The 26,699-nt window shown below is 54.8% G+C and overlaps 1 protein-coding gene across 1 annotated transcript in view; it reads left to right on the forward strand.

Moving 5' to 3' along the window:
- The window catches only part of PLXNA1 (plexin A1), a 121,367-nt gene that overhangs the window by 76,410 nt on the left and 18,258 nt on the right, over positions 1-26,699 (forward strand). Inside the window, exons 11-23 of the mRNA XM_037385503.1 lie at positions 6,324-6,420; positions 6,755-6,945; positions 10,418-10,569; positions 10,903-11,023; positions 11,360-11,496; positions 12,078-12,245; positions 13,144-13,237; positions 13,614-13,853; positions 14,038-14,181; positions 14,922-15,156; positions 16,587-16,729; positions 19,895-20,151; positions 24,424-24,490. Coding sequence (XP_037241400.1) covers positions 6,324-6,420; positions 6,755-6,945; positions 10,418-10,569; positions 10,903-11,023; positions 11,360-11,496; positions 12,078-12,245; positions 13,144-13,237; positions 13,614-13,853; positions 14,038-14,181; positions 14,922-15,156; positions 16,587-16,729; positions 19,895-20,151; positions 24,424-24,490 — 2,046 coding nt within the window. The remainder of the gene's footprint in view (positions 1-6,323; positions 6,421-6,754; positions 6,946-10,417; positions 10,570-10,902; positions 11,024-11,359; positions 11,497-12,077; positions 12,246-13,143; positions 13,238-13,613; positions 13,854-14,037; positions 14,182-14,921; positions 15,157-16,586; positions 16,730-19,894; positions 20,152-24,423; positions 24,491-26,699) is intronic.

Consider the following 26,699-nt stretch of genomic DNA (forward strand, 5'->3'; position numbering starts at 1 on the left):
GACATCCTCCCAGCCAGCAAGTGAGGAATGGATGTCCTCTCCTCGGAAAGGCATTTAAGCACACTTTGTTTCCAGGAGTTCAATGGGATCTGAACAAGAGGTTAATTACTCTGTGGAATTAGGGATGCTTTCCTGAATCCTGGGTGAATGGAAGGGATAATAAGTCAAACTCGCTTAAAACTCTTTGTCTTTTGTTTAGTTTTAGTGCTTGTCAAACTCCAATGACTTGTTAGCACTCTGAAGAAAGGACATCTTGGTTAAATATTCAGCAGTCCATTCGTTAAGGTTTGAGTGTCGACTATAAACATAATTTGAGACACCCAATAGATCTTCAGGAAACTCAAGGGAATTCCCTGAGTTCCCCATGCATACCAGGGCAAAAACCACACAGAAAAAAACACTTTTCTGCCTCTTCACTTTGGTCTCTTTCTGCTCTTTGAAGGGAAGGCAATCCTAAAGGTTTTCCACATGCACTGTAAAGAAACAAAAAGAGAAGCCTAACTAAGAAAATTAAATTCTTTGCCAATGAACTATATTTTTCTTTTTTTGTTACTTGGTTACTTTTAATCTTCTGGAAGTGGACATTTCCAGGCTTGCTTCTTGCAGCAGAGGATGGAGAAATGGTCACCTGTCTTAATGTGTGCAGGTAATGCCACTGAGTTTCATTTTGCAAGCATCCCTGCCTTTGCCTGTTCTTTCCCATCTACCATCCCTTAACAGGGCTCACCCTTCTGATTGCTGCAAAAATTAAATAATTTTGCGGTTGGAAAATACCGCAGTCCCGAATCTGCACTACTGCTTGTAACATTGGGCTTCATGTGATTTAGTCCTGGCCTTGGCAAAATGGCTACAGGTGTTTCTTGTTGCCAAGGGTTTGGCTTTTTCTCTCCAGAATATTCCTCTTAAGGTTGAAATAGCCCTAGAGCTGCTCTTTCCCTTTAAATGTAAAAATAGGAAGAACCCCTGATCTCCTTTCCATGAGCATTTGAGTTTGTCATCTCAGCACTTTAAATTAATCCTCACGCCTCAATTATTTCCCTTTCCTTTTAACCAAAGCCCTGTGTGGAGAGGAGCAGCTGTGTCACCTCCCTTGGCTCCTTTTTGGCTCCTTGCTGGCCGATGCCCCTGGCAGGGACAGCCCGCCCTGCCCAGGGCTGTGGCTCTGGAGGTTGGTGCCCTCTGGCCAGGCTTAGGTTGGGATGTTCATCCAGGAGCAGCTTGTTCCCGTGACAAAGTGCTGAGGTGGGCTCATGAGTGGTACCCAGCACAGATGCTGAGGCTGGGGTACCCAGCCCAAGGTGTGCATGGTGGAAGGCAGGCAAGACCTGGTAGATTTACATTTTCTGTTTGTTTGGGTTTTGTTTTTTCTTTTCTTTTCTTTTTTTTTTTTTTTTTTTTTTTTACTGCAGTGGAGCCTGGGTGTTGCTCTACCATATTCCCAGGGTCTTGGGTTTTCACTTACACCCTGCTGAATTTCAGGCAGGAGGAATCCAGGCAGGGAAGCTTGTGTGTGATGGGGGAGGAAAGGAGATTTATGTAAAAAGAGCAAAAGGGGATCCAGAATCAGAGGCCAAGCGTTACTGTCAAGTTGTGCTGTTGTGTGGATGACGGTATTTTACTAGGCCTAGGGTGTATTTATAGAGGAACATAAATCATACACACATGCCCTGTTCTGAGCGCCGCACACCTCCAGTATATGTATCTCTAATTAACCAGCCATGGAGAGGGAAACAGGATTGGAGCCCACAACCCCAGCACCGTTCACCAACAAAGCTGTGCTCTCCGTCCTAGCGGTGCCTACATTTATCTTTCCTGCAGCAGTGTTTAAAGTGAAAAGGGAGTATCAGGAGAGTTTGATAGGATCCAATTAAATTCCAGCAGATAAAATAATGATGAATTGCAGTTGAGCCCTGGCGAGACGCGATGTACATTACTGCCGTCCCCGTAGCGCGGGGAAGGAGTTGAGGTCATCAACTACAGAAAAATAGGACACAGCTGCAGCCCAAGCACTCCTCCAGAAATGCAGCCCAGGGGGATGGTGCACGTGGGAGGGAGGGGGGTTGCAAGGGAAATTCGGATGTGTGGGTTTGCTCGCAGAGGAGCAGCCCTTCTGCTGCCTTCCTTGGGGCTGGGTTGTGCAGGTTGTGGCTGGAGCGGGATGCACGGATGCCTTGATGGCGGGGGGGCTGCCCTGCCTCTTCTGGGCTGGGAAGGGCTAGTGCCTTGGCTAGTTGGCGTAGTGCTTGCAAGAGCATCCCAGAGCGCATCTGAGTGCGATCTGCCCCCAGATTTGGGGTGCCCCATGGCTGGCTGCACCTCTGTCCCCTGGGAGTGTGGCTGCCTGGAGGCACATTCTCGGAGTGCTGAATCCCTCACCCCAAGGGGAGCTGGGCGGCTCTCGGTGCCCGCTGCTGCTGGTAGCTGGTGGGCAAGCAGTGGGCTTGCTATAACCAAATGTGAGACCTTCAGGGGAGGTGGAACCCACCACCCTCGCAGTGTGCTGGGCTGATGGGCGTCCCAGCATGGGGACAGAGCGGGTGTGAGAATCTGAGATGTGAGAAGCACGTGAAGTTATCAGCTCTTACTTGGGAAGATGCCTGAAATAAGTTTTTGGTGAAGAGCCTTGAGAAAGGCTTAGCGAGGAGTCCTCTTGCCTGAACCACATCTCTGCAGAAGGAGATCTTGCTGGGAATAGCTGTGTCCAGGTCGGTGGGGCTGGCCCGTTGGCTGTCAGCTGTTCCACGCTTGCCTCGTAGGCTCTTCCAGGGAGGGACAGAAGGGCTGGCCAGGTTAGGTAAGGAGCCAGGCGGCTTGCATCTCTGTTGCTGACTCACTCGATGACATCTTTTCTCCCATCCCCTTCTGTGGACTGTGCTGCATAGGAACGCTTCTCTTTTGGGTGCTGTTGGTTTGCTCTTGGGGCTGTGCCTGTCATTTTTTGCTCCCAGAGCCAAAGTCCCTTTCCCATAACTCAGCCCTGGGGCAGCTGCCATGCCACATCATCCTTTGGCACAGCCGGGGGGTCCCAGGCGCCTGCGTAGAGCGAAAAGTGTCCTGATAGCAGGATTGCCAGGTCGCTGCCAGCCACAGCGATTGATTAACGGGGAAGCTAGTAGCAGTTAAGTGTTTAATGGATGTTTAGCGCTGTGTTAGCTAGAGGCAGGGAGGAGCCAGCATGATGGGACCTGCTGGCTGCCTGTGGGCTCTTGTCTGGATCCCGTGGGATGGACAGGTCGGTAAGCATCCCCCTGCCTGATCCCCACTGGTTGTGGGGTCTTCAGGGCTGGAAAGTGGCTGCTCCTGTGCTCAGCTGCTGCGGGCTGGGTGCTGCTGCCTTTCCGGCTGTGGCTATGCCCGTGATGGGAGAGGGCACCTTCCTGCCCGTGCTGGGGCGAGAACAGCTGCGAGGAGGCCTTTCAAAAATGTCCTTCAAACTAAGAGGTTCTTTGAAAATTAGAGGGGGATCTGATGGATCTCAGTGTCCCAGAAGACTGAGCCCTGAGCCCATGTGGCTGCAGCTCCTGCCCCCATGCAGCTGAGCCATGACTCCAGCTCCAGCATCCTACAGGGACCAGTAACTGCATCCAAGCTGTGGACCCGCTGGCTGTCTCTGCAGGGCAGGTGAGAGACTGCTGATGGGCACGCAAATGCCGAGGACACGTTTTTCATTGATATCTGTGTTCCCTTGGTGGTCCTACGCCGTGAATGCCAGCCAGGGCGATGACTCCTGCTCCTGCCGGCTGCTTCCCTCTGCACAGTCCTGTGCTCCTGGCTGCTCCCTGCCGTCTGCCTCAGCTCCACACCATGGCAAATTCAGCATCCTCAGCACGGTGTTGTTTTCCAGAGGGACACCATCACTTGTGCAATTGCCCTGTTGCTGTCTCAGGGCTGGTACATGAAGAGTTAATGCTCTCCCTCCCTCTCCCCCCATTCTCCTTCCTCCAGCCCACCTCCCAGAAGAACTAATTTCCAAAAGCAGCCAGGGCAGAGAGATGCAAATAAGTGTTTTGGACAGCTGCAGGCTGGATGCCTTCCCGAGATGCCAGGGCCCCAAATGAGACATGTCAGAGTACAAATTGAAAATGCCAATTTCACTTACGCTGCCACGTGGCTCGTCACAGCTAAATTCTGCTTCGGCACTGCCACCGCCCTCCCCAGCACGTGCTTTCTCCTGCTGCCAGAGGATGGTTGCTGCTTGCTGCTGCAGGTCTGGCTGGCTCCTCGTCGTGGTCCTGCTGGAGATGTCATTGGGTGGGGGTAAGGTAGGGGAAGGTGAACAGATCTGGATTCTCAGCCCGGTTCTGGCTCCGTCTCCCCAGGCGTGGTGATGGGAATGTTGCTGAGAGGCTCTGTTTATAGATGGCGCGTGGTAGAGCTGTGGCTGAAGGTCCTCTGAGCAAACACCACAAGAGATGCCGTGTCTGAGAGGCTGCGTGGTGAGGGGGGTGATGAAGCTCCTTCCTGCAGAGGGGAGAGGGTGGTGGGGCTGTTGGGTGCTCAAGAAAGGATTGAGTTTGCAGTTGGATGTCTTATGCCTTCCAGTTGCTGCCTGCAGTTGGTCAGCAGCAGCCTTCCTCCTTGGGGAGGGCTGCATTTTGGGGTCCTCCGCCCTTTGAGTGGGGTGGCCCCTGGATATAAGACCACTAGCCAAAAGCTATGAAGGTCCGAGGACCAGGATCAGGCTTGGCCTCTCATTTGCACCTTGCAGGGTTGAGGGAGGGGTGCGTTGCCGTAGCCATGTCTCACATTGGGTGTGTGCCCCGTTTTGGTGCCGTGTCTGATGCTGGACTGTGGCTGATGGTGATGCCTGGTTAGGAGAGACTCAGCATGGAAGGGACCAGCTTTGATGGTGAGGCGAGAAGGACCCAAGGGTCTCTTGCTTCCCACAGCCACCTGAGCACGCTGGCTTCCTTCGTGGGCTGCATCCCTGGCTCCTGTGGAGGGGGTCGAGCAGAGGAGACTTACTGGAGTGGTGCCTGGCACTGGCAGGGACAGATGTGCTCTGTGGGGCCGCAGCTGGGGCGGTGGTGGAGGTGATGCTGAGGCCACCTCTGTCAGGTACAGCACCGGGGCTGCGGAAGGTGATGCTCAGGCTGGCTGGAGGTAGTGGCAGGGCTGCGGCCAGCCCACAGCTGGGTGAGCTGCTGCCGGCGCGGCCGCCGCTCCCTAACAAACTCCAGCAACCCATGAATCATTCATTTAATCTCTTCTGACACGCCTGTCATTTTCTCGGGCGAGGAGCGGAGAATCTCTTGCCGAAGGAGGTCATTAGCTGTCAGGGACGGTTCCAACTGCCTTCCTGCCTCTGTATCGATTAAACCTCTCCGCCTGCGTGCAGGGGCTGTGCGGGGAATATTGATGGGGTTGCCGGGACTGGGGCTCGGTGTCGAGGCAGGGGAGAGGGGTTTGGGTGGGGAGGAGGCATCGGCCAGGCTGGAAGGAGAGACGGAGGTGGGTATGTCTGGATAGCAGCAGGTGCTGGGGCCTGAGTTTGGGGTCCCCTGGAGCTGGGGGTGGGATCCCCTCGTGTCACCACCCTACATGGGAGCTTGGGGCATCAGGGTGGTGGTGCCGGTCCTGGAGTAGGGTATGGCTGATGGCTGAGCATGGTGCGGGGCTGGGAGCAGGGCAGCGGGGGGTCTGGTGCAGAGATGGTGTGTGGAGGAGAGGGATGCTTTCCTAAGATCTTTCCAAGGGCTGGGATGTCGTCATGGTGGTGCCTGGCTCTGTTCCACCGGTGGCCATGTGGCCACAGCTTAATGTCATTATGTTTTGGACGATGGGGCTCGAGGGGACCATGGGGGACATCCTCCCTCTGGGTGTCGGGGGCAGCTCTACCAAATCTGTTCCTGCCATTTGTCTAGCCTGTCCTTCCTGAGCTTTGCTAGTGATGAGCGTGATCTCAAACATCCAACTCAGCATCCCTGGAGCGGGAAGAACATAGGGGAGGGCTCGGGTGCCTGGCAGGGAGAGGTGCATGTGTGCTGCAGAGATGCCATCTGCTTCCTTCTCTCCCAGCAGCAGCAGCTTCAGACCTTCGGGTTAATGGGTTCTGGGTCTATTTAGAAACCCTCTATTCTGCTTTTTTTTTTTTTTTTGCCAGTTCTGTGTACCGGTTTGCATGTGGTGTATCCAGTGCTTTGACCAACGGCTGTTAGACCTCTCTGTTCCTAGCCAGCAAGTCTGGACCAGGGCCCTGTCCCTGTCCTCTGGGCTGGTGGGAGATACCCACATAATGAGGCTGTATGCTTCTTTGTGCCCCTCACCAGCGCGTTTTGCCTCACTGGTTAACAGGCTCTGCCTCCTTCTGTTCCCTCCTGCAGTATTTCTATGAAGGGAATGACATCAGTGACCTGCCGGTCAACTTGTCCGTGGTCTGGAATGGGAACTTTGTCATCGACAACCCCCAGAACATCCAAGGTGAGTGAGGGATGGGAACAGGGTGGGAAAGAAGCCCGGTGCCCCCCCCCCCCCAGCCTCCAGCCCACCCTTCTCCCCAACCTCAACCGCAGTTTGCACCAGTGCCTTAGGGAAAGGAGTGATGCTCCAGCTGCATCAATCAGGCAGGTTTCTAAACAAGGGGCTTTTCTGCAAGAAAAGCTCTGCCCCTGTGTTGAGTCCAGGGTGCTGGTGCCTCCTGCCCATGGGGTTTGTCCTACCCTGGGAGGGGGCAAGAATGGGTGTCCTCCCCAGAACCCTGTGCCCACGGACTGGGGGGGCTACGCTGACCCCTGTGCTCCTCCTGCCATTGCAGCCCACCTGTACAAGTGTTCGGCCCTGCGGGAGAGCTGCGGTCTGTGCCTTAAGGCTGACCCGCGCTTCGAGTGTGGCTGGTGCGTGTTGGAGAGGCGCTGCTCGCTGCGGCAGCACTGCCTGGCCTACGAGAGCAGCTGGATGCATGCCAGCATCGGCAACAGCCGCTGCACTGACCCCAAGATCACCAAGGTACGTGGGGACGGATGCGTGGTGGTGCCCTGTGCTGGGAGGCTGGGATGGCGATGGAGATGGGGATGGAGCTTGCTGGTGGCACCTCACAGCAGCCAAATCTCTAGTCAGTTTTTAGGACTGAGCATCTCGTCGTCACTCTCATTTCCAAGGCTAAAATCCTCTCTCCACCACCCCTATGCACTGGGCTTTTGGGATCCCAGGAAAGCTGTGGCTCCAGGTTGCTCCTCCTCATGTCATCATGCTCTCTGGGGCCAGTAGTTCATCATCATCCCCCTTCCCTGACAGCTTTTATGACCTCCACTTAATAAGACTGTGTATATTAATGTTCACATGCCTGTTGGGCCAGGCTCCAAGTGCAGGAGGGACTGGGGGGTATTTCTGCTGGATACCTTCTGTTTATCCACAGCTAGCTGGGCTTCGCTTGTGTTAATTACTGGAGTCTTAGCACTGGGTCTGATCTGTTTGGGTTTCAGTGTCTTACCTGATGGAAGCTGGAAGTGAGAGTCGTGCCTTTTCCCCACGCCTCTTGTAGGGTACCGGTGCTGCAGTGTGCTGGGTGGCAGCTGCGTGTGGAGCAGGGGGTGCCCCCCAGCTGGGCATATCTCTGCCTGCAAAGAGCCCTGCATGCAATAAATACTGCCTGCAGAGAGTTGTGTGGGGCTGGTGGAGTGTTGGCAGGAGAAGGGATCCATTCCTGGGGGAGTGGGGTTGAGCCCCAGAGCTTGCAGCCCTACAAGGACATCTGCTGTGTGGGACTACCAGGCTCCCCATCCCTGATGGCTTCCCACCATGCTCAGACTGAACTTCCCAAAGCTGGACCCCTGGGGATGGTGGGAGTGGAGACCACAGTGGCCAGGTCATGCCCGGGTCGCCCGGGTCTCGTGCTTGTATGGCCAGGGCTGCAGGCATACACACCCCCGCCGCTCACAGCAGCTTCCCAGCCGCTGACGATGGCCAGCCTCGGTAGCAGCTCTCCCACCCTGAATCATTATGAAATTCTGCAGTCAGGGCAGGTGCAGCAGGAACAGATCTGCTAGCAGGTGGGCTTGACCTTGGTGCTGCTCCGTTAGCCCCCTGGGAGCTGGTGGTCGGTGTGGATGTGCACAGCTGTTGGTGTGATGCTCCTCCAGCAGCCTGCCTGTTGTGCAGCTCTGTCCCACACCCCTGCTTGTGGGCAGGCTTGGAAATGGTCCAGAGAGCATCCTGGTGCAGAGGGGGCAGCACGGGGTGGTGGGGGAAAAGAGTCCTCTGTGATTTCAGGAGGAGTTAGAGCCTTCTTCCTGCCCAGCCCACCGGGTTGCTGTTGTCTTCGTGGATGGTGGGGCTGGGCTGGGACATGACCTTGATTCTTCAACCTTGGATTGAAGAATCACTTACCTATTGCTCAGTGGTGGGGACAACCCCCTTCCAAACCTCTTCGGGGTCCTGCCTGATGCTGGTTGTGACCCTCAGAGCAATATCCCTTTCCTCGGGAAGGGGGAACCCCTTGGCCTCAGCACCTCCTGGCCCTGCTGTGGCTGCTGGCGCTGGGGGTGAGCCCACTGCAGCCATTTGCTTGTTGATGTAAAAGTGTCCTGTGAAACCAATTAGCAGGAAAGCAGCGGTGTTTGTCAGGGCCAGGGGTTTGGAGGTGAAAGGGAGAAAGGAGAGGCTGGAGCAGCCCCTGCTCTCCTCGTCCGCTCCCTCCTCCTGCGCACCTTGTTTAGCTGTGACCTCCCTGCGCTGGGCGGCCAACAATGTAATTTCATTCCTGGGCTTATTTCTCCCCAAACGTGTGGCCCTTGTCAGCTTTCCCACAGAGCAGGAGGAATCAAACATGCCGGAGCAGCTTTTAACACTCATTTAGAAACACCAAACAAACAGCCACTTCTTGCCAGCCGCTCCGGCGGAGCTCGATTTAGGGGGAAGACCCAACCTGATGAGCTCCAACCATAATGAGCTCTGATCCTGGACTTGGGCAGGGACCGAGCTGGGTTTAGGCAAACAGTGGTTCCCTGCAGCCCCAGAGAGTGTTGTTGCCCTGTAAATTGTGAGTTGTGGCTGGAACACCAGGTGCCAGTCCTAGCTCTGATACTGTCCTGGGACAGACACATCCCACCGGATGCCTGTGTGCAGCAGGGACTGGCTGTCCCTGTTGGAGCATGCTGAAGGTGATCATCTCGGTGTGAATCTGGAGGACGGTGATTAACCCCAGAGGCGATGGCTGCTGTGGGGCTGTGCAGAAACAGCCCCTGGCTCCACGTGGTCCATCGGGGCCGGGGATGCGGACAATTGCTGTTGCTGCTGCTTGTTTCCCACCTTTCACTCATCTGCCTTTCCTCGCTGCGGGGGTGATGTCCAGGAGCGAGCCCTCTGCAGAGGAGGAGGAGGAAAAGGAGGAGAAGAGGCTGCAGCTGGCCCCAGGGTTGCAGCCGCCTAGATTTGCCAGGAATGCCAAGAGCTCACACGTGCTTGGTTGCAGCGTGAGCATGGCCACAGCTGAGCATGGCCATAGCGTGAGCCTGTCCAGCCGCTGGGCTGAGCGCTGGCTGAGATGTCTCCTGGTGCTAAAGGGCGTCTCTGCCAGCACTGCAGGAGCACGAGCAGGGGAGGGCATCACCTGCAACAAAACAGTCCCTTTCCCTGGGTCAGGAGGCACCTTCCTCCTGGGCTGACACAGCCTGCGTTACTCTCTACCTTGCCTGCTGCCTGCAGCTGCCTTTGCCCTGCTCTGTCTGGGTGTCTCTGGGGACCCAACCCTGGCCCTGGTCCCAGCCGGGGTCGCGCAGCCCTGCCATTCATCCTGGTTAGCGCTGCAGGTGGGCGCTGGTGTAAAACTGCCTCTAATTGCCTGGTTGGAGGTAGCGGTGGGTACGTGTCTCCATGCATTCCTCATCCCGCTGCTGTCTGCCAGGCCACACCTGCTCGCTTTGTTGGGCATCATCCTGGTAAATGAGGCGTGGTGTTTGGGGTGAGGTCCTCTCCCTTCCCAGCTGACCCCGGCACAGGGTTTGCTGGCAAGAAAGAAATCCTTTCCCCCTCTGCCTGCCATGTGCAGGGACCTGATGGAGATGCTTTCTCCTTTGAGGACATCTTGGATATGGGGACCTCATCCCTGGGTACATGGGACCTGGCCAAAAGCCAGGCAGATCCATGTGCTTGCTCACTGGCCCAGCTGAGCCGTGGCTGATGCTGCCCTGTCTCCTTCCCATCGGTGTCCTTGTCACCTGTGAGGCAGCAGTGTCCAAATTCCAACCCTCTGCTTGGACACATCTGGCTTGTTCCTGGGGATGTGGCTGTCACTCAGGAGGTTTTTTCCTCTCTGTGAGCTCCTTACAGATGCGCTGGCATTTATCTATTATCGCCCTTCTGCTCCTCACTGCTTATAGGGGAGTAACATGCATCCAGTGGCTGCCCAGGCTGCAGCCTGCCTAAGCAACGTGCCCCCATGGCTCTGCTCCCGTGGCTGATGGGCTGTGCTTTCTCCTAGCTGTTCCCTGAAACTGGCCCCCGGCAAGGAGGGACCCGTCTGACCATCACCGGTGAGAACCTGGGCCTGAAGTTTGAAGATGTTCGCTGGGGTGTTCGAGTCGGCAAAGTGATGTGCATCCCCATCGAGAGCGAGTACATCAGCGCTGAGCAGTAAGTACCTGGTCAGGGGTGGGCGTGCTCCAGATCACCTCGGTGGGTTTGAGACACGGGTGCGGGTGTTCACTTGGTGTCCGTGGCTGCAGAAGACATGGAGCTGACTGGGCTGAACTGGGAGAGAAGTACCTGCTGGTTGTGGTTGTTCTGGGAGGAGCGCATAGGCTTTGGGGAAGCTTCCTCCAGGGCTGGCAGTGCCAACAGCCACCGTGTTGGTTTCTCATGAACCTGCTGGCACATGGGACCTTTCTTGAAGCTGCTCCATCCCCACCGTGCACAGGGAGCCTCTCAGTGCTAGGGCACTGAGGGTTCCTTCCCCACATCCCTTAGGATTGTGTGTGAAATTGGAGAGGCCAGCCCAAGCAAGGTCCACGAGGCACGGGTTGAAGTGTGCATCCGTGACTGCTCGCCCAACTACCGGGCCACGTCCCCCAAGAGCTTCACCTTTGTGGTAAGCCCTGTACCAGGGGCCAGGTCAAGCACTGCAGGTGGGAGGTGATGCTGGGCGGTTTTGGGTGGTTTTCTGGGTGAGTTCTGGCCCCCAAAATCAGGGGGCAGGTGGGGATGCTCTGGGCAGGCTTTGGGTTGTGTTGGTTGAATTTCTCCAAGGCTGCCACTGCTCTGCCTCACCGTGGTCCTCCCCACTGCCAGCCCTTAGCACCATGCCCTGCTGCTCTCCCACAGGTCCCTCTTCTCTGTGGCCCCATCACCTGCTCAGGATTGCTTGGGGATGCGGGTTTCAGTCCCCAACCCACCTGACACCAGGGATCCTCTTTTCTCTTGACAGACTCCCACTTTCTCCCGCGTGGTCCCAGCGCGTGGTCCTCTCTCCGGCGGCACCTGGATCGCCATCGAAGGCAACCACCTCAATGCTGGCAGCAACGTCTCTGTGACCATTGGGGGACGGCCCTGTGCTTTCTCATGGTGAGGGGCACAGAGGGTAAGGGTGGTGGAGGATGGGTGACAGACATGCCCGGAGGCAGTGGGACCCCCAGATACAGCAGCAGCAGGGAGGCCGTGCTGAGGAGCCAGGAGGGACCCCAGGATCCAAACGCCACAGGTGGCCAGAGGCATCTCCCCTGAAACCTCCGTGTGTCAGAGGCTGCAGGAAAGCCCAAAGAACAGGGATTTTTCTCTAAAAGCACAAAGCCCTGAGGCATGAAGTGGATAATTTTTAGATTAGGGATGATAATGGAGCGGCTCTTTAAATATTTTCCTCCGGTAATTACTGGTTATCAGCCCTAATCGCTGCTGTTTGCAGCAGCCGCGCGATGGGAGCGCTCAGGAGCTGCTCAGCCTTTCCTGGCTGCCTTTTGTTTCATTTCTTGGGGTGGGTTTTTTTTTTTTTTTTTTTTCTTCTTCCTTTCTCTCTTCCTCCCACTCCCCGGAGCACTTTCAGAAGGGGAGACAGCTGGGGCAGGGGGCTCAGGGCAGCAGTGGCCATCCCTGGCTGCCCTCGCCTGCCTCCTGCCCTGGCACTGATGGGCTGTGCATTTCTGCCTCAGGAGAAGCGCCCGTGAGATCCGGTGCAGAACCCCCCCTGGGCATGCCCCTGGCGGCTCTCCCATCCTCATCAACATCAACCGGGCAGAGCTGAGCAACCCAGAGGTGAAGTACAACTACACAGAGGACCCCACCATCCAGAAGATCGATCCTGAGTGGAGCATCAACAGGTGAGTTGTGGAGTGCTTGGGTGCTGGCAGGGAGCTTATGGGATGCATGGGGAGCTGTTTTCTGCATGGGTCCCCCCCTTCTGATGGGTACGTTCCAGTGCTGCTGCGATAGCTGCTGGGCCGTGCTCCAGAGATGTGGCGAGAGGAGCGTGAGCAATGGCTGGGTACCAGCACCCTGCTAACTCCTGGCCTGCAGTGCTCAGCCTGGCAGGGGGCAAGCGCAGAGAGCGCTTTGGATCTGCTTAATTTCAGCTTGACATTTGGCGGCGGCAAATAAAATTAAAATATTTCCCATCGGGGGATTTTTTGAAATGTTTACATATATTTTCTAAAAGGTTTCAATTGGCTGGAGAGGAGGCGAAGGAATCCCATTAAGAGCTAGTGCCAAGGGAAACCTTCCCCAGGCCGTTGATGAGGAGTGAGCTCCCCAGGGGCATGGCCAAGCTCTCTGGGGCCAGGGGGCTTTTAACACCAAGCCATGGAGAAAACCTGGCAGGGCTCAGCCTGCCCTGCCACCCACTGCCTGCGTGGTGAAGGCAGTGGCAGAGAGGAGCTCCTCCTCATCGGGATGCTTTCCCATTGCGCATGCCTGGTCTCCTTTAGCTTGGGAGCTGCTTTCAGATCCCAAACCCAGACACAGGGTGGGATATTAGTGTTAATTAGCAGGTTTTACATCTCTCGTTGGCCACTGGGTCAACTGAGATGATTTGGCAGTGGTACATGCCAGATCCTGCCAGTCCTAGTGACATCTGGGTGGGATGAGAAGTCCCTGGGGCACTGTGGTTTGCCTAGGTTGGGGCAGATGGGCATCTGACTGGGGAGGATGGGTGCTTCCCTCCCAGCGGTGGGGACCCAGCACCAAGCTGTCTTTCCTAACCTGTTGTCTCCATGTCACTAGCGGCGGGACGCTGCTGACTGTGACCGGCACCAACCTGGCCACCATCAAAGAGCCGAAGATCCGGGCCAAGTACGGCAGCTCTGAAAGGGAGAACGTAAGTGGTGCTGGCTGGGGCTGGGGGCAGGGCTCAAGGAGGAGGGATGCTGTCCCTCTGCAGTGCAGGGCAGAAGGCGCTTTCCTTGCCCGTCAGGTGTGATGGCGTGGAAGGGCTGAAGTCCAGAGGCTGCCACCCAAAGAGAGGCACTGATCAACCTGCAGAGCCTCTGGCCAGGTGCTGCCCGGAGAGGGCTGATATCTGAGTGTGCAAAACTGATGAGAGGTTTATGGGATGTCTGCGGGATAGTGACAGAAAGAGCCTGTGCCTAGCGAGCTCAGTGTCCAGAGCCGCTGCTTGCAAGAGATCCTTCTGGGGTCCAATCCTGACCTCCCTGTCAGGAGCTAGGTCTGACCTTGGTCCATGCTTCCTGCAGAACTGCACCGTCTACAACGACACCACCATGGTGTGCTACGCGCCCTCCATCGACAACCCTGTGCGGAGCCCTCCGGAGGTCGGTGACCGCCCGGATGAGATTGGCTTCGTCATGGATAACGTCCAGGCCCTGCTGATCATCAACACCACCAACTTCGTCTACTACCCAGACCCTGTCTTTGAGCCGCTGAGCCCCACAGGGATGCTGGAGCTGAAGCCCAGCTCTCCCCTCATCCTCAAGGTAAGGCGCTGGTGCCTGCGGGCGGAGGGCTAGCCACGTGTTCCTTTGTGGAGGTGGCTTTTTGTCTCTCCTGGGGTAAAGTCCTGCACTGTGAGAGCATGAGTTGGCTTTGTGTGGGTTTTTTTTTTTTTAAGCGTTCCCCATTGCACGAGAACTGACAGTCTTGTTTCTTGTTCCCTCAAAGGGCAGGAACCTGCTCCCACCAGCTGCTGGCAACTCCCGCCTGAACTACACAGTGCTGATCGGAGATACTCCCTGCATCCTGACCGTCTCTGAGACCCAGCTCCTCTGCGAGTCCCCCAACCTCACCGGCCAGCACAAAGTCACGGTAAGTACTGACACCGGTGCCTTTGCTTCTTGTGTCCCGTGTGTCACAGAGATTCAGTCTTTATCCTGGCACCGGCCCTGCTGCATGCTGATCCTTGGATGAGGAGTGGATAGTTGTTGCACGTGCAGGAGCATCCTCAGGAGCCATCTTCCTGTGCTCCCTGGGCATCACTCTCCCTAATTACACCTTTGGTAGGACCAAATACTTTGTCCCCTCCCCAGCACGCTCAGCCAGGCATTCCTGTGCCCTGGGTGGCCCTGGCTGACCCTGCCAACAAACTCCTTCCCCGCTGGATGCCAAGGCGCAGCCTGTGCCAAGGCCAGGGCGGCGGGGTCCCACCCCTTCCCCCTGATGCTGGCTCATGCCATGAGGAAGGCTTCTTTGTGGGGTTGTAGCACAGCAGTGCTCATGCTTCAGGACCCTGCCAGGTTGAAAGGGACCCAGCATGGTCCCCCCCAGACTCCCCACCCATGGGGGAACTCGCTTCACATCCCATCTGTTCTTGTAATGTTGTCTGAATGAGACATCAAACTCTCTGCCCACTCCGCACACGTGCTGGCAGCGTGTGTCCTGCATCTCATTAAAGTGTGCTGCACTGCTCCGGACCAGTCCTTACCCATCCTTGCATTTTTCCACATCCGTCATCCCCCAGTTCCCAGCACAGTGGGCACGGTGGGGAGGGCTGCCCTGGGCGCATGCCCCCTGATGCCAGGTCCGTTTTTTCCCCCACCACGGTGCAGATCAAGGCTGGAGGGTTCGAGTTCTCCCCAGGGACGCTGCAGATCTACTCGGACAGCCTGCTCACCCTGCCTGCCATCATTGGGATTGGTGGTGGGGGTGGTCTGCTCCTCCTCATCATCATCATTGTCCTCATCGCCTACAAGCGCAAGTCTCGGGATGCCGACCGGACCCTGAAACGCCTCCAGCTGCAGATGGACAACCTGGAGTCTCGGGTGGCCCTGGAGTGCAAAGAGGGTAAGGGATCCCTGTGCTGTTAATGGTGGGGGTCTTGGAGGGTCTTGAACCATCCTGAGGCTCAGTGTACTCCTACTCTTTCCCCACTGCCTTCCAGAGAGGGAATAGGAATGGGCAAAGCTGCTTTATCAGAGGAAATGAACTCATTTTGGGTGGGATTTGGGGATTTTTCCAGTTAAGGAATTCCCCTCTGTTTCTCCAAATGGGAGAAAAGAAAGTAAGGAGGGTAGGGAGGGCTGCCTGTGAACGGGCAGTCGGTCTCTCATTACGTGATGGAGGGATACTGTGAAATTGGACAGAATTCCTTGTATGATCCTGCTGATAAAACCTAATTGCCCATTATCCCCCTGAGCTGGCTCCCAAGGCCCTGACCCTGCCAGCCAAAGCCACAACCAGCCCGGGTGCTGTGGCTGGAGCAGGCACTGAAAATGAGCTAATAAAAAGGGGAAAGAAAAAAGCCCCTTTGCTCCCCCAAATCCCCCCCACATCCTCATCCCTACACATGCCTGCGGATGGCACTGGTGACAGGGAGAGGGGAGGGAGCTGGTGGAGGGGATGGTGTCTTGTCTCCCACAGCTGGCAGATAAAAGGATCTGCTTTTAATTAAAAGGCACAATCTCTTCCCTGCCTTTTCTCTTTTCTAGTCCCACTAGTTACAGATAAGATAGCACGCCTTTCAAGCTGACGGTTTGTTTTTTCTCATCAGGCTGACGAGCCTGCAGTCCTCTGCCTGGCTTTCGGCTCCCTTTAAAGTGCCGTTAATTTGATTTTTCTGAGGGTTTTCTCCCCCCCACCCCAACCCCTTTCCCTGGTGCATCTCCAGGACTCCTCTCCCGTCAGCTTTTACCTGTAGGTGCAATTAAAGGTTCAAGATACACACACACACACACACCCACCCCACCACCACCACCCCCCACCACCCCCACCCTGTGCCCTCTCCCCCCAGCATCATGTTCCCCTGGGAATCAGGGCTGCCTCTGCTTGGATCAGGAGGTGCCAGGGTGGGTGGGTGTGTTCAGGCTTCCCTAGAGTAGTATTTAGGTCAAAAAGAAATCAGGACATTCTTGTGGTTTAGGCTTACTGTTTCCCCCAGAAGCTCTGGCTTTGTTCAGGCCTTGCTGTTCCCTGTGGCCGCCAGCATCCCTGGGAGGCTGTCAGTGCTGGGGGGGGGCTGATTTGAGCCCCCTGGGACCTGGTGGTCCTGTTCCCAAATCTGTCACTAGATTTATTCTGGGGAAGTCATCCACACCCTCCGAAGCTCAGTTTCTCCATCTGTGAGATGGGGAGGGTGATCACAGCCTGATGGGGGGAGGGATGCGGAGCTGATTCATGCTGGGTGGGGGAACACCCGTGGGGTGCTGGGGGGTACGGCAGAGGCTGGGTGCCAGGACTCTGGTATATGTTGCTTAATTTTGGTTTTCCCACCCCAGCCTTCGCTGAGCTGCAGACTGACATTAATGAGCTGACCAACGACCTGGATGGGGCTGGCATCCCCTTTCTGGATTACCGCACCTACGCCATGCGAGTTCTCTTCCCAGGGATAGAAGACCATCCCGTGCTGAAGGAGATGGAGGTGTGGTTCTGTCTGTCTCTGTAGTGTTTCGCGCTGGGGATGTGCCCCTGCACAAACCCCTGTGCCCCAGGCATCGGGCTGGAGGGATGCTCTGGTTGATGCTGGCCTGGTGTGGTACAGCAAAGAGCATCTTGCTGGGCAGCAGTCGGCGCGAATGCGGACCGGCTGCCGAATGGTTACTGTGCTCTCTGACATTAATGTCAATATTTATATTAATATCATTGCTGCTGTAATTTTCTACAGCACTTGCTTTATCCAATTGGGTTTGTTTGATGCCTGACCGGCCGCTCATTTCTAGCAGGCTTGTCCAACATCGCCTGCTTGCTTGGCTCCATTTCCCCATGCAGAACCCATCCTTGGCATCCTTCCCCTGCTCCCCAAACCAGCTCCCTCTCCTCTCCCGGCCTCCCCACCTCTGTTTAATTTAGTGCGTGCAATTGCACAGCAATTGGCTTCTCGTTTGCTGGGCTGCTGAGGCCGCTCTTGATTAGAGAAAGGGGGGGGTGACCTTAGCTTCCCCTCACTGCTGACCCAGCACAGTAATTAATGTCGACGTGGGCTTCACAATGTGTTTAGGAGGAGTAATTGGCCCTGGTGCAAGATGCACGGTCACTAATTACAACACAACAGGCTCTTACCAACTGCAAGTGCACGTGCTGGTGTTGTACACCAGCATGGCTACAGCACGGGGCCCTGGCCCTCTGCCTGCTCCGTGGTCCCTAATCCCAGCTCCGCAGGGCGGTGGGGACCTGTTTCCATGGATTTCCCCTTGCAGCTCGGGTTTCCGGATGCTCAGAGCTGCAGCAGGCTCCAGCGAGCCCTCCCTGGGGCACAGCCCTTCCTGCCTTTGCAAAGCCTGGCTCTCCTCTCGCCTCTGCTCTTGCTCTTAAGGATTTTCCCTAAAGAAAGAGGGGTGAAAAGGGTATCAAAAAGGGTATCAGAGGAGGAATTTTGCATTGGCTGCGGTGGGCTGGGTGGGAGTTCGTCCACTTCCAGCTTTTAATTCAAAACATCCCACTTCAGACAGAACACCAGCTCAGCCTGGCCTGGGAAACAAGGGGTTAAAGTTTCAAAGGAGCAAAAAAAAATTAATAAAAAAATCCCCAAAAGAGATTAAATAAAGCAACTACAGTTGTGTAAGCTTCATATAATTTAATCAGGTTTGCTTTTATTTGTCTCTTTTCTCAGAGTGTAACATTAGCTATTGCAAGTGACGGGAAGGAAATGGCACTTGCTCACGCACACGCTAATCTGCAGCGAGCGTTGGGCTGTCGGTACCAGCTCCCTTTCACTTTAGATTTTGGGGGAGCGGTTTGTTGCTTTGTGCGAATTTAAGCCTGATTAAATATTTAATTCAGTATTGTTCATTTATTTCTGCTAATGATCAGCAAGTTGTACACGGGGGCCCAGGGAGGTGACAGGCATGTGGGGGGCTAAGGCATGGCCGTGCTGCTTGTGATGGGGATTTCGTGTCCTCTTGTGCTCCCTGCCAAGGCTCCAGTGGGATGGTCACTGTTGGGCAGGATCCATTTCCCATCTTAACGAGATCCTGTTGCTCTGCTAAAGGGAGAAAGCCTCTTGTCCTGTGGTCTCCTTTGCCTGGTCTTGGCTGCAAAAGCACCAGCAACGTGCAGGGGTGGGGAATACATCATGTCTCCCTCTGCCCCAGTTTTACTGGTGGGTCTCCAGCACAGCCACTGTGCTCTAGCCAGCTATTGGGTCTTCCCATGCTGAGGAATCAACTGGCATCTCTGCATCCACGCAGGGAGCAGCTGATGCTGCTGAACCTCGGGCATCTGCCTGAGTTACCAGCATCATTGCATTGAGGTCCCCATGTAGTCTGGAGGGGGGGGACTCTGGGAAAACATAATGTAAAGCATTTCTGTTCCTAGCAGGACATTATCCTCTGACCTGCAGTAAGGGAAATTGAGCCACGTGCTTGCTTGCGTGGTGTCCATGAGAGGAACCCCGAGGATGGGGGCAGAGACTTTGTCACTGTCCCATCACCCTTCTGGGATGCTCTGGGGCAGGCATTCCCACCCACCTGGGTAACGAGGGTGACAGTGACACATGGGAACTTGTATTGCAGAATTGACAAGGACTGGGTAGAAAATGAGGTTTTTGTCCAGTGGGAAAGAGTATTTTGGAGGAGGAAGTTACAACTGCAAGGAATTTCACTGAAGAGTGCTGATCCAAAGTTTTGATTGAAGTGAAATGATTTGATGTGTCAAAACCCTGTTCTTCATTTTGAGCTGGTGTTTTGAAATGAAAAGTGTTGTTTTGTCTCCAAATATCGACGTGAAATGAAATTTTTCACTTATTCTACCAATCAGGAAGGAGGGGGGAAAAATAAATAAAATAAAACGGATGTTTTACCACAGCAAAGCTTTTATTCAGAGGAAAACATCTTTTCCAATGAGAAAAATGTTGTTGTAAAAATGTTCATTTCTGAGGTCAGGGCTGATCAGAGCTGGGCTGATGATGGCAGTGCAGGGGTGAAAGCATCCCAGCCTAATCCATGCGGGATCCTATGTGGCCAAGTATGCCCAGGAATACACCTTCATATATCTCAAGAGGAAAAGGAATATTTCAGGCTGTGTCTGGAGTGGTGCAGAGCCAGGTTTCTGCTGTTTGCTTCTCTGTCTGAAAACCAGCCCCCCAAAACCAGGCGGGTTTGCTGCTGGCGGAGCTGAGGGTTGTGGCTTTATTTGCTTTCTGTGCAATACCCAGAGCATGTGTTGCAGTGACTTGGGTGGGAATCAAGCTGCTTGTTAGCTGAGATTGAAAGTTAGAATTTGTGTGTATGTTTGGGAGAGAAAGAGTGTTTGTTTACAGGAGGGAAGTGTGTGTATGTGCCTGCACACACGTGGGAGAGAGTCTTTGTACGGAAGCGTGTGTGTATGTATATACATATATATACATCACTGTGTTAACCTAATGCTGGGATATTACCAACTAGATAATACTTCTAGAGGGTGCTGAGGCTGATCACCGAAGAGGAAGCTTGGTAGTATGGAGAGAGCAAATGCAGCTGCTTTTTGACCCTTTTTCATCCTTTCCTCTCAGGGGATGAGGGTGAATCCAGGGTCTTGTGCAGCCCAGCCACCTTCTTCTTGTCGCCCCTCCCCCTTGTGCCCATCTCTCAGCTTTGCTCTATCCTTGCAGGTTCAGGCAAATGTGGAGAAGTCCTTGACTCTCTTTGGGCAGCTCCTGAACAAGAAGCACTTCTTGCTGACATTCATCCGCACTCTGGAGGCTCAGCGGAGCTTCTCCATGCGGGATCGTGGCAACGTGGCCTCCCTCATCATGACAGCGCTGCAGGGTGAGATGGAGTATGCCACAGGTGTGCTGAAGCAGCTCCTCTCCGATCTCATCGAGAAGAACCTGGAAAGTAAGAACCATCCCAAGCTGCTCTTGCGGAGGTGAGTGACCATCCGAGATGTTGGAGCTGTGGGACAGTGCCCAGGCTCTTCTAAGCATGTGGACAGGAGCCAGTGTCCTTCAGGGATGCCATCAGTGATGGCTTTGGTGTCAGCTTGTGGCAGTGTTGGCATAGGGTCTGTGGCCAACTTCCTTGCCTGTCTGTGTGCAAGTGTGAGAGGGATGTAAGACCACCTGGACCCACGAAGTCAGGAGTCGCCCATGGGCTGTTCTCACTCTGGTTTGGCCCTTGTGCGTTCCTGTTGTCTGGGAAGCAGGGAGCAAGATGCCGCCAGCTGCACAGACTCGTGCCGGGAGGATGCACTCTGGTGTCAAGCGCTGTTGCATGTTGCCACAGTGATGCTCCCACCTGCCTTCCCTTCGCCAGGTGACCAGGCAGTCCCCCGCACCTCTCAGCATGTGGGGCAGCTCTTGCCTGGCAGCTGCCTTGCTACATGGGTGCCTCTGCGGCTGGCAGCAGGCAAGAGTCCTCCTTTTCCCACTGCCTCTTCGGGGCTTGCCCACCTTGCCAGGCACATGGAGGTTTTCCTGGGAAAGCCAAGCGGATCTTCACAAGCTGGGAGTCTCGCCAGGGCCAGGGGGAAGCGCAGGCAGGAGGCAGCCTGCCAAGCCCTGCCGTGAGTCTGCCTGGCCCATCAATATTTAACGATAGCTCTGAGCTCTCCTTCATCACGGACTGATGAATATTGAAAGATACACCAAGTGCTGAACAAAAACAATTAATAAGCTCCACCAACCCAGCTCGAGGGCCTCTGTGCCATCTTCTCCCATCACACGCTTTGCCGTGCCTCCCCACCTCTGCCTCCCCCAGCCCGCTGCCACCAGCCTCCCGCGGAGATGCAGGGATGGCTGAGAGCCATGGGACTGGCATGTCACCAGAAAGGCTCAAGAAAACCAAACCATATTTCAGACGTCAACCAACGTGCATGCCGTGCCCAGACCAGTCAAAGCCTTTTGGGCTTTGTGTGCCTGGCCCTGGGAAGATGCCTGGAGAAGACACAGATGTGAGCTGGTCCAAGTTAGATCTCTGCTACCTTCCCTTGGCCAGTCTCTCTAAGCACATTGCTTTCTTACTCTCTGCTTCATTTATCACATTACAAGGGTGCCCTTAATTTTTCAGAGCACCTAATTAGCAAAGTGCCAGGGACGGGGTGCAGTGCAGAGCTGTGGCTGGCTGGGAAAGGGATGGGTCTTGGAGGTGCCAAGCCCTGTCCCCCATCCCTGTTCCCTGAGTGCATCCTTAGGCTCTGCCCTTCTTATCGTCCCTCCATGACATCAAGTTCCACTGAAATATTTAAACTGTATTTCCATCTCCTGAAGTAAATCAATAAAATATAAATAAAAGGCGGTGTGGGGAGGCCGGCAGCTGCAGTGGCGGAGCCGTGGGAGCAGCACAGGGGCAGAGCCCAGCCTCCACCAGCGTGGAGGGAGCCAGCAGCCCCAGGACCATCGGTCCCCAGCCGCGGAGCTCGAGGACCCGTTGCAGGTGGAGCTGCAGGAGGCTTAGGAGAGGGACGAGGTCCCCTGGCTGGTACCTTGCTTGTGCCTCCCTGAGCAGTGCTTCTGTGATTCTATGATATTTAACAAAAATACTTTGTTCTCCCTGCAACTGCAGCACAGAGCAACCGGTGCTGAGGGCTGTGCTGCTTTATCCTTTTGATTAGCTCTGCTCTTGGGTGTGAGAGTGTGCTTACCACCCAGGGCAGCTGGATTAACATCGATCTAACTGGATAGAGCTATTATTTATTTATTTTGTTATTGGATAATCTCCCCATTGCTGTGGCATCTGGCTCTATCGTGGATAAAGACAAATATCCACCAGAGCCTGGGTGGTGGCACTTCAGATGAGTGTTACAGGCTTGTCAGCAAAGAACCTGGTCTGGGGCTGGGGAGGGTGTCTGCCAAACAGCTTCAGACCACCCCTCCTTTGGCTTTCTCCCCACAACCCTTCTCTTCTCCCTTTTTTCTTCCCCTTGATGGATTAATCTTTCTCATGGGTGCAGGAAGGCTTCTCTCCCCTGGAGGCTCAGGTATTATTGTTCCCTAATGGTTTAAGGACAGCTGTACTATTCCAGGGAGGGCAAAAAGGGCTAAGCCCCATTAGGATGAGGGAAAGCCTTGGAAGGGACCATACGACCCTGAGTCAGCTTGAATAAACTCTGGGAAAGTGGATTTCCTAAACCCACCATCTGGCCATTGGGAACCGCTCCTGGCCCATCTGCTGGGCATGGCATTGGGCAGTGGGACTCCTTCTAGTGGCTCTGAGGTTCGGGTTCCTTCTGGGTTTTGTTTCTTGAGTCAATACGTTTGTATCCATTCCCCTGCTGCAACAGGAGTGCAGCCATGTCCCTGAGGTTATTCGTATTGCTTGTGCTTTCAGGAGCATCTGTGTTCGCAAGTGGCTGATCCGATGATTAATGGTTGGATAAGCTGAAGAAGCCTAACCAGAGAGGGTCGAGGGGCTGGCTGGCATTTTTACTTTAAAAATAATGGATGTGTTAAGGGGAATTTTAATCTTACAGCAGTGAGACTAGGCTGTGGTGCAGAGACAGGCGTGTTAAGTTGCCCTTGTAGTGCTGCCTGGTTCAGCCAGGTCATGTGTTGCCCTCAGCTCCCTTCGTGCCAGGCTGTCCCTCTCCTCTGCTGGTGCAGCATGTCCTGCCTGCCATACAAGCATCCCAAGGTTCCCACATTCTGTTTGGACCCACCATATCTTACCCCCATCCTGTGGGATCCTGCTCTCCCTCGTGCACATGCTGCATGGTGATGGTCCCAAATAGACACAGGCGAATCCCGTGGACCTTCCCTGCCATGCTGCTTTGGAGCATGTGGCATCTGGATTTGAACCATGCATGAACTAGGGGAAATATGTAGGTTTTCTCAAGGGAGTTTTTACTGCTTCTTTCAACTGCATCTCCAAAAGCTGAGAGGCATGACTTGATTTTTAAACTCCTTTTGGAGCAGGCGGTTGCAGCTTTGTACACCGCAAGCTCCTACATCGCCAGCCTGCTCTGAGGAGACACGCAGAGACCTGGGATTTCCACCGTGCAGGCAGAGAAGGGTTAAATCCTAAGCCTGGCACAGCGTCTTTGCACAGTGCTCCAAAGGTGCCTGGAAAACACGTTAAGCTTCCAGCCACTGCTTTTACTCCTTCCTCCTTTAATCCCCTTGTTTTCAGCTGAATTAGTACTGGGGATAAGTTTGACCAAAACCATATGGGGATTGAAGTCTCCAGACATAAATCCAGTGGTGGCTTTAATCAAGGCCATGTCCCAGAGGACTGGTGCCCTCTCTGTGTTGCAGGGCTCTGCATCCCTGCCCAAGAGCCACCCAGATGCCGGCCCAAGGGCAGGGGCATGGAGGGAAGCAAGGGTGCAGAGCAAGGGTGGCCTCCTAAAGCTTCACCATCACCACTGCTGAGTGCCAAACCCCAGGCGTCCTCCTGAGCAGACCTGGCACAGGCTGCTGGGGAAAACTCTCTTTACCCCTGCAGTATTGATGGTTCTGCTGTGGGTCCTGGGCTTTGGGGCTGTAGAGATCAAGGGCTACTTTGGGGGTTGCAGGGAAAGTCCCATGTCACTCAGTACTGGTGGGGCTGTGTCAGGGCAATAGTGGTACTGAGTGCATTGCAGGAGCAGAAGTCAGCAGCAGCTTCCAGGTGGGGAGAGGGGCTTCCAGCTAATCCAGGCACACGGTGATGTGGGAGGAATTGCTCCTGTTGTGGGAAAGTGGGTCAGGATCTGCCTTGGCCTTGCAACCTCAGCTCTTCTCTTCAGGTTGTGCTTTAACTGGGGAGCACGAGGTAGGTTTGGTGACATTTTTCCTGGCTTGGGTTTCTCATGCGGTCCTCCTGTGGAGGGAGCTGCCTGGTTCCGGTGGGACACGATGGAAGAAACAAACTTCATTGAAGTAGAAAGTACCAGAAAGAAGCAGAAAGCTGGTCATCCCCTGGGTGAGACTTCCCATGGGACAAGGTTGTGCTCAGCTCTCTCTGGTTCTCCAAATACACTAGAGACCAATTTGCTTCTCCCTCCTGGGGGGTTGCTGTGGCTCAGCCTTGCAGATGGGCAGGCTTTCCCACTAGAGCTTTGCCTGTCTGCTTGTGCCCCTTTGCTTCGAGGCTCCTGCCTTTCCAGACAAAACCTTTTAAAGCCAAAAATAATTTAGCCACAGTCCAAGGCTGAGGTGGCGAGGGGTGAGATAAGAGACCTTTAATATCCTCTGCTGACAGCTTTGCTCTGCCTTCCCTACAGAACGGAGTCAGTGGCAGAGAAGATGCTGACGAATTGGTTCACGTTTCTGCTGTACAAGTTTCTGAAGGTGAGTTTGGGAAGGGGTGGCACCCCCCCCACCCCCCCCCCCCCGTGGCCCTTGCAGGGACAGGCAGCGTGGTACCCAAAGCCTGGGCTGAGCACTGCTGCCCTCTCCCAGAGCAGAGAGCGCTTCCCAGGCCTCCGTTCCCATCCCGTCTTTCTGAGATGTGATTAGCGATTCTGGGTCTCCTTTTGGGGAAATAGCTGTGACTGAGAAATGAAATCCAGACTGGGATTGCTTCATGCGTAGTGAGTTTGAGATCTTTTTAAAAACGGTGCCCAGGGAAAGAATAAATCTGAAGCAGCTCAGCTGAGTCTTGAATCCCTTCGGAGTGGTCTCCATTCCTCCCTCCTTGCCTCTGCTTGTGCAGCTCAGGCGGAAAGAGCCCTGGGAAGTGGTCTTTCTGTAGACGTCACTCTGATCGGAGGATATTTCTGCCTGTTTGAGCTGTAGTTTGATGTGCTGCACTCGTCATGTGCTGCTGCTGCTTTTCCTTCATCTCTTTGACACTCCATGGTCCGTCATGCTCCATGGCAGGGGAGTCATTTCCCCCAGGCATCTCTACTTCTGCTGTTGTTTCCCCTCCTTCTGGAGGGGATGCCCCAGTGGGGATGGATGCCCCGTGGGGCCTGTTGGCAGCCAGGGACACAGCTCCCTCCACCACGTGTGCACGAGGGTGTAGACCCTGTTAGCTTGAATTCACATTTTTCCCAGTTCTACCAGGTTAACGGAAGAGGATGCCAAAGCCTAAGGGCTGTTTTTACCACTGGTTCATCCAACCCATATTGAGAACATTTATGCCATCTGCACTGGTGCTTTTACCCGCTAGAGCCGCACCAGTGGCCATGGGGGTTGCACAGCTGGAGCTCCAGGCTGTGGACCCCCGGCTTGGTCCTGGTGCTGCTTTGGGATGACACCAGTGGGGTGAATGGTGCCTGCGGTCCTGCCTCTGGTTTGTCAGTCAGCAGAGTTGTTTCTTGGGATCCTGCCTGGCGTCAGCGCAGCGAGGCTGGGTGGCACGCAGCCGTTTTTGTGGAATTTCATCCCTCATTAAGATAAAGAGAGTTTGAACCATTTCCAGCCAAGAGATGAGAGCGAGCAGGAGTCTGTGCAGAACTCAAGTGATCGTCAACGAGAGGTGATTTATAATATCACTTACATGCACTTGGCTTTTTGCCTCTGTCGAGGGATAGCCTGTATCTATAAAAATCTAGCTGTAGCGTGGAGCGTAGATTGCTTTCCAGGGGTGGGAGAGGAGAAAAGCTGTGCTGGTCACGGGGAGATGTCAAACCTCCTGCTGCCTCTTCATGCCAGGGCTTTGCTCAGTGGGGGCCACCCTCCGCCCCTGCAGCAGCAGTGCCTGGTGGGATCGGGTAGGACACGGTCCGACGGCTGTTTGGGCTCTGCAGGGGGACAGGGAAGAGCAGCTCTTGCTGTGGATAAACTCCCTCAGGGCTCCTTGAAGTGGACACGGTTGGACTTGGGCTGAGCAAAGCGCAGTGCGCAGCCTTTGAACACCCACAGCAGTGTTTGGGGATGTTGCGTTCATGTATGTGACTTGATGTCCTTGGCCTGTCCCTAATTGGGCTGGGCCATGTGGGCAGGTGACAGGGGCACGTTCACCTTGTTCAGAAGCTGCTTTGGATCAGCTCATGTGCCACCACTGTCCTGCATCTGTCTTCGTACAGCCCTGTCCCCCTTCGGAGAGGCGTCCAGGCGCATCACCCGTGCGGGGCAGGTCTGAGGGTGAGGAAGGGCATGGGAGAGAGATGTGAGGATGGGACCAGGGCAATGCCTTTTTATAAAGTCCTTGACTACGCCATGGCTCTGGTGTGGGAAAACGCCTCTGGTCTCTGAGTGGTAGCAGCAGGAGAGAGAAGTCTGATTTAGATGCACCATTACAGGAGGAACATATGTGGAGGGCCTGGATAAACCCGCTGGCTGTGAGATTTGTTACGCTGGGGATCATCTCCCTGGGGAAGTGACTGAAACTACATTGCTTGGGTCACTTGAATTGGACTGGAAGACTTGAGGCTGTGCTCCTGCTTCTCCTGGATAGGTCCCACCAGAGGAGACCCATGGGGCTGGTTCCACCTGCCTCCCAGCAGTGAGGATCACAGGTGGCATCAAAAGCAGGAGAAACCCGTAGAGTAGACAGAGAGGTATCACAGCAGACAGTTTGCCAGCAGGGAAACTGCACCAAACCGTGGTAATT

Source organism: Falco rusticolus, chromosome 4, assembly GCF_015220075.1.
Source record: "Falco rusticolus isolate bFalRus1 chromosome 4, bFalRus1.pri, whole genome shotgun sequence".
NCBI lineage: Eukaryota > Metazoa > Chordata > Aves > Falconiformes > Falconidae > Falco > Falco rusticolus.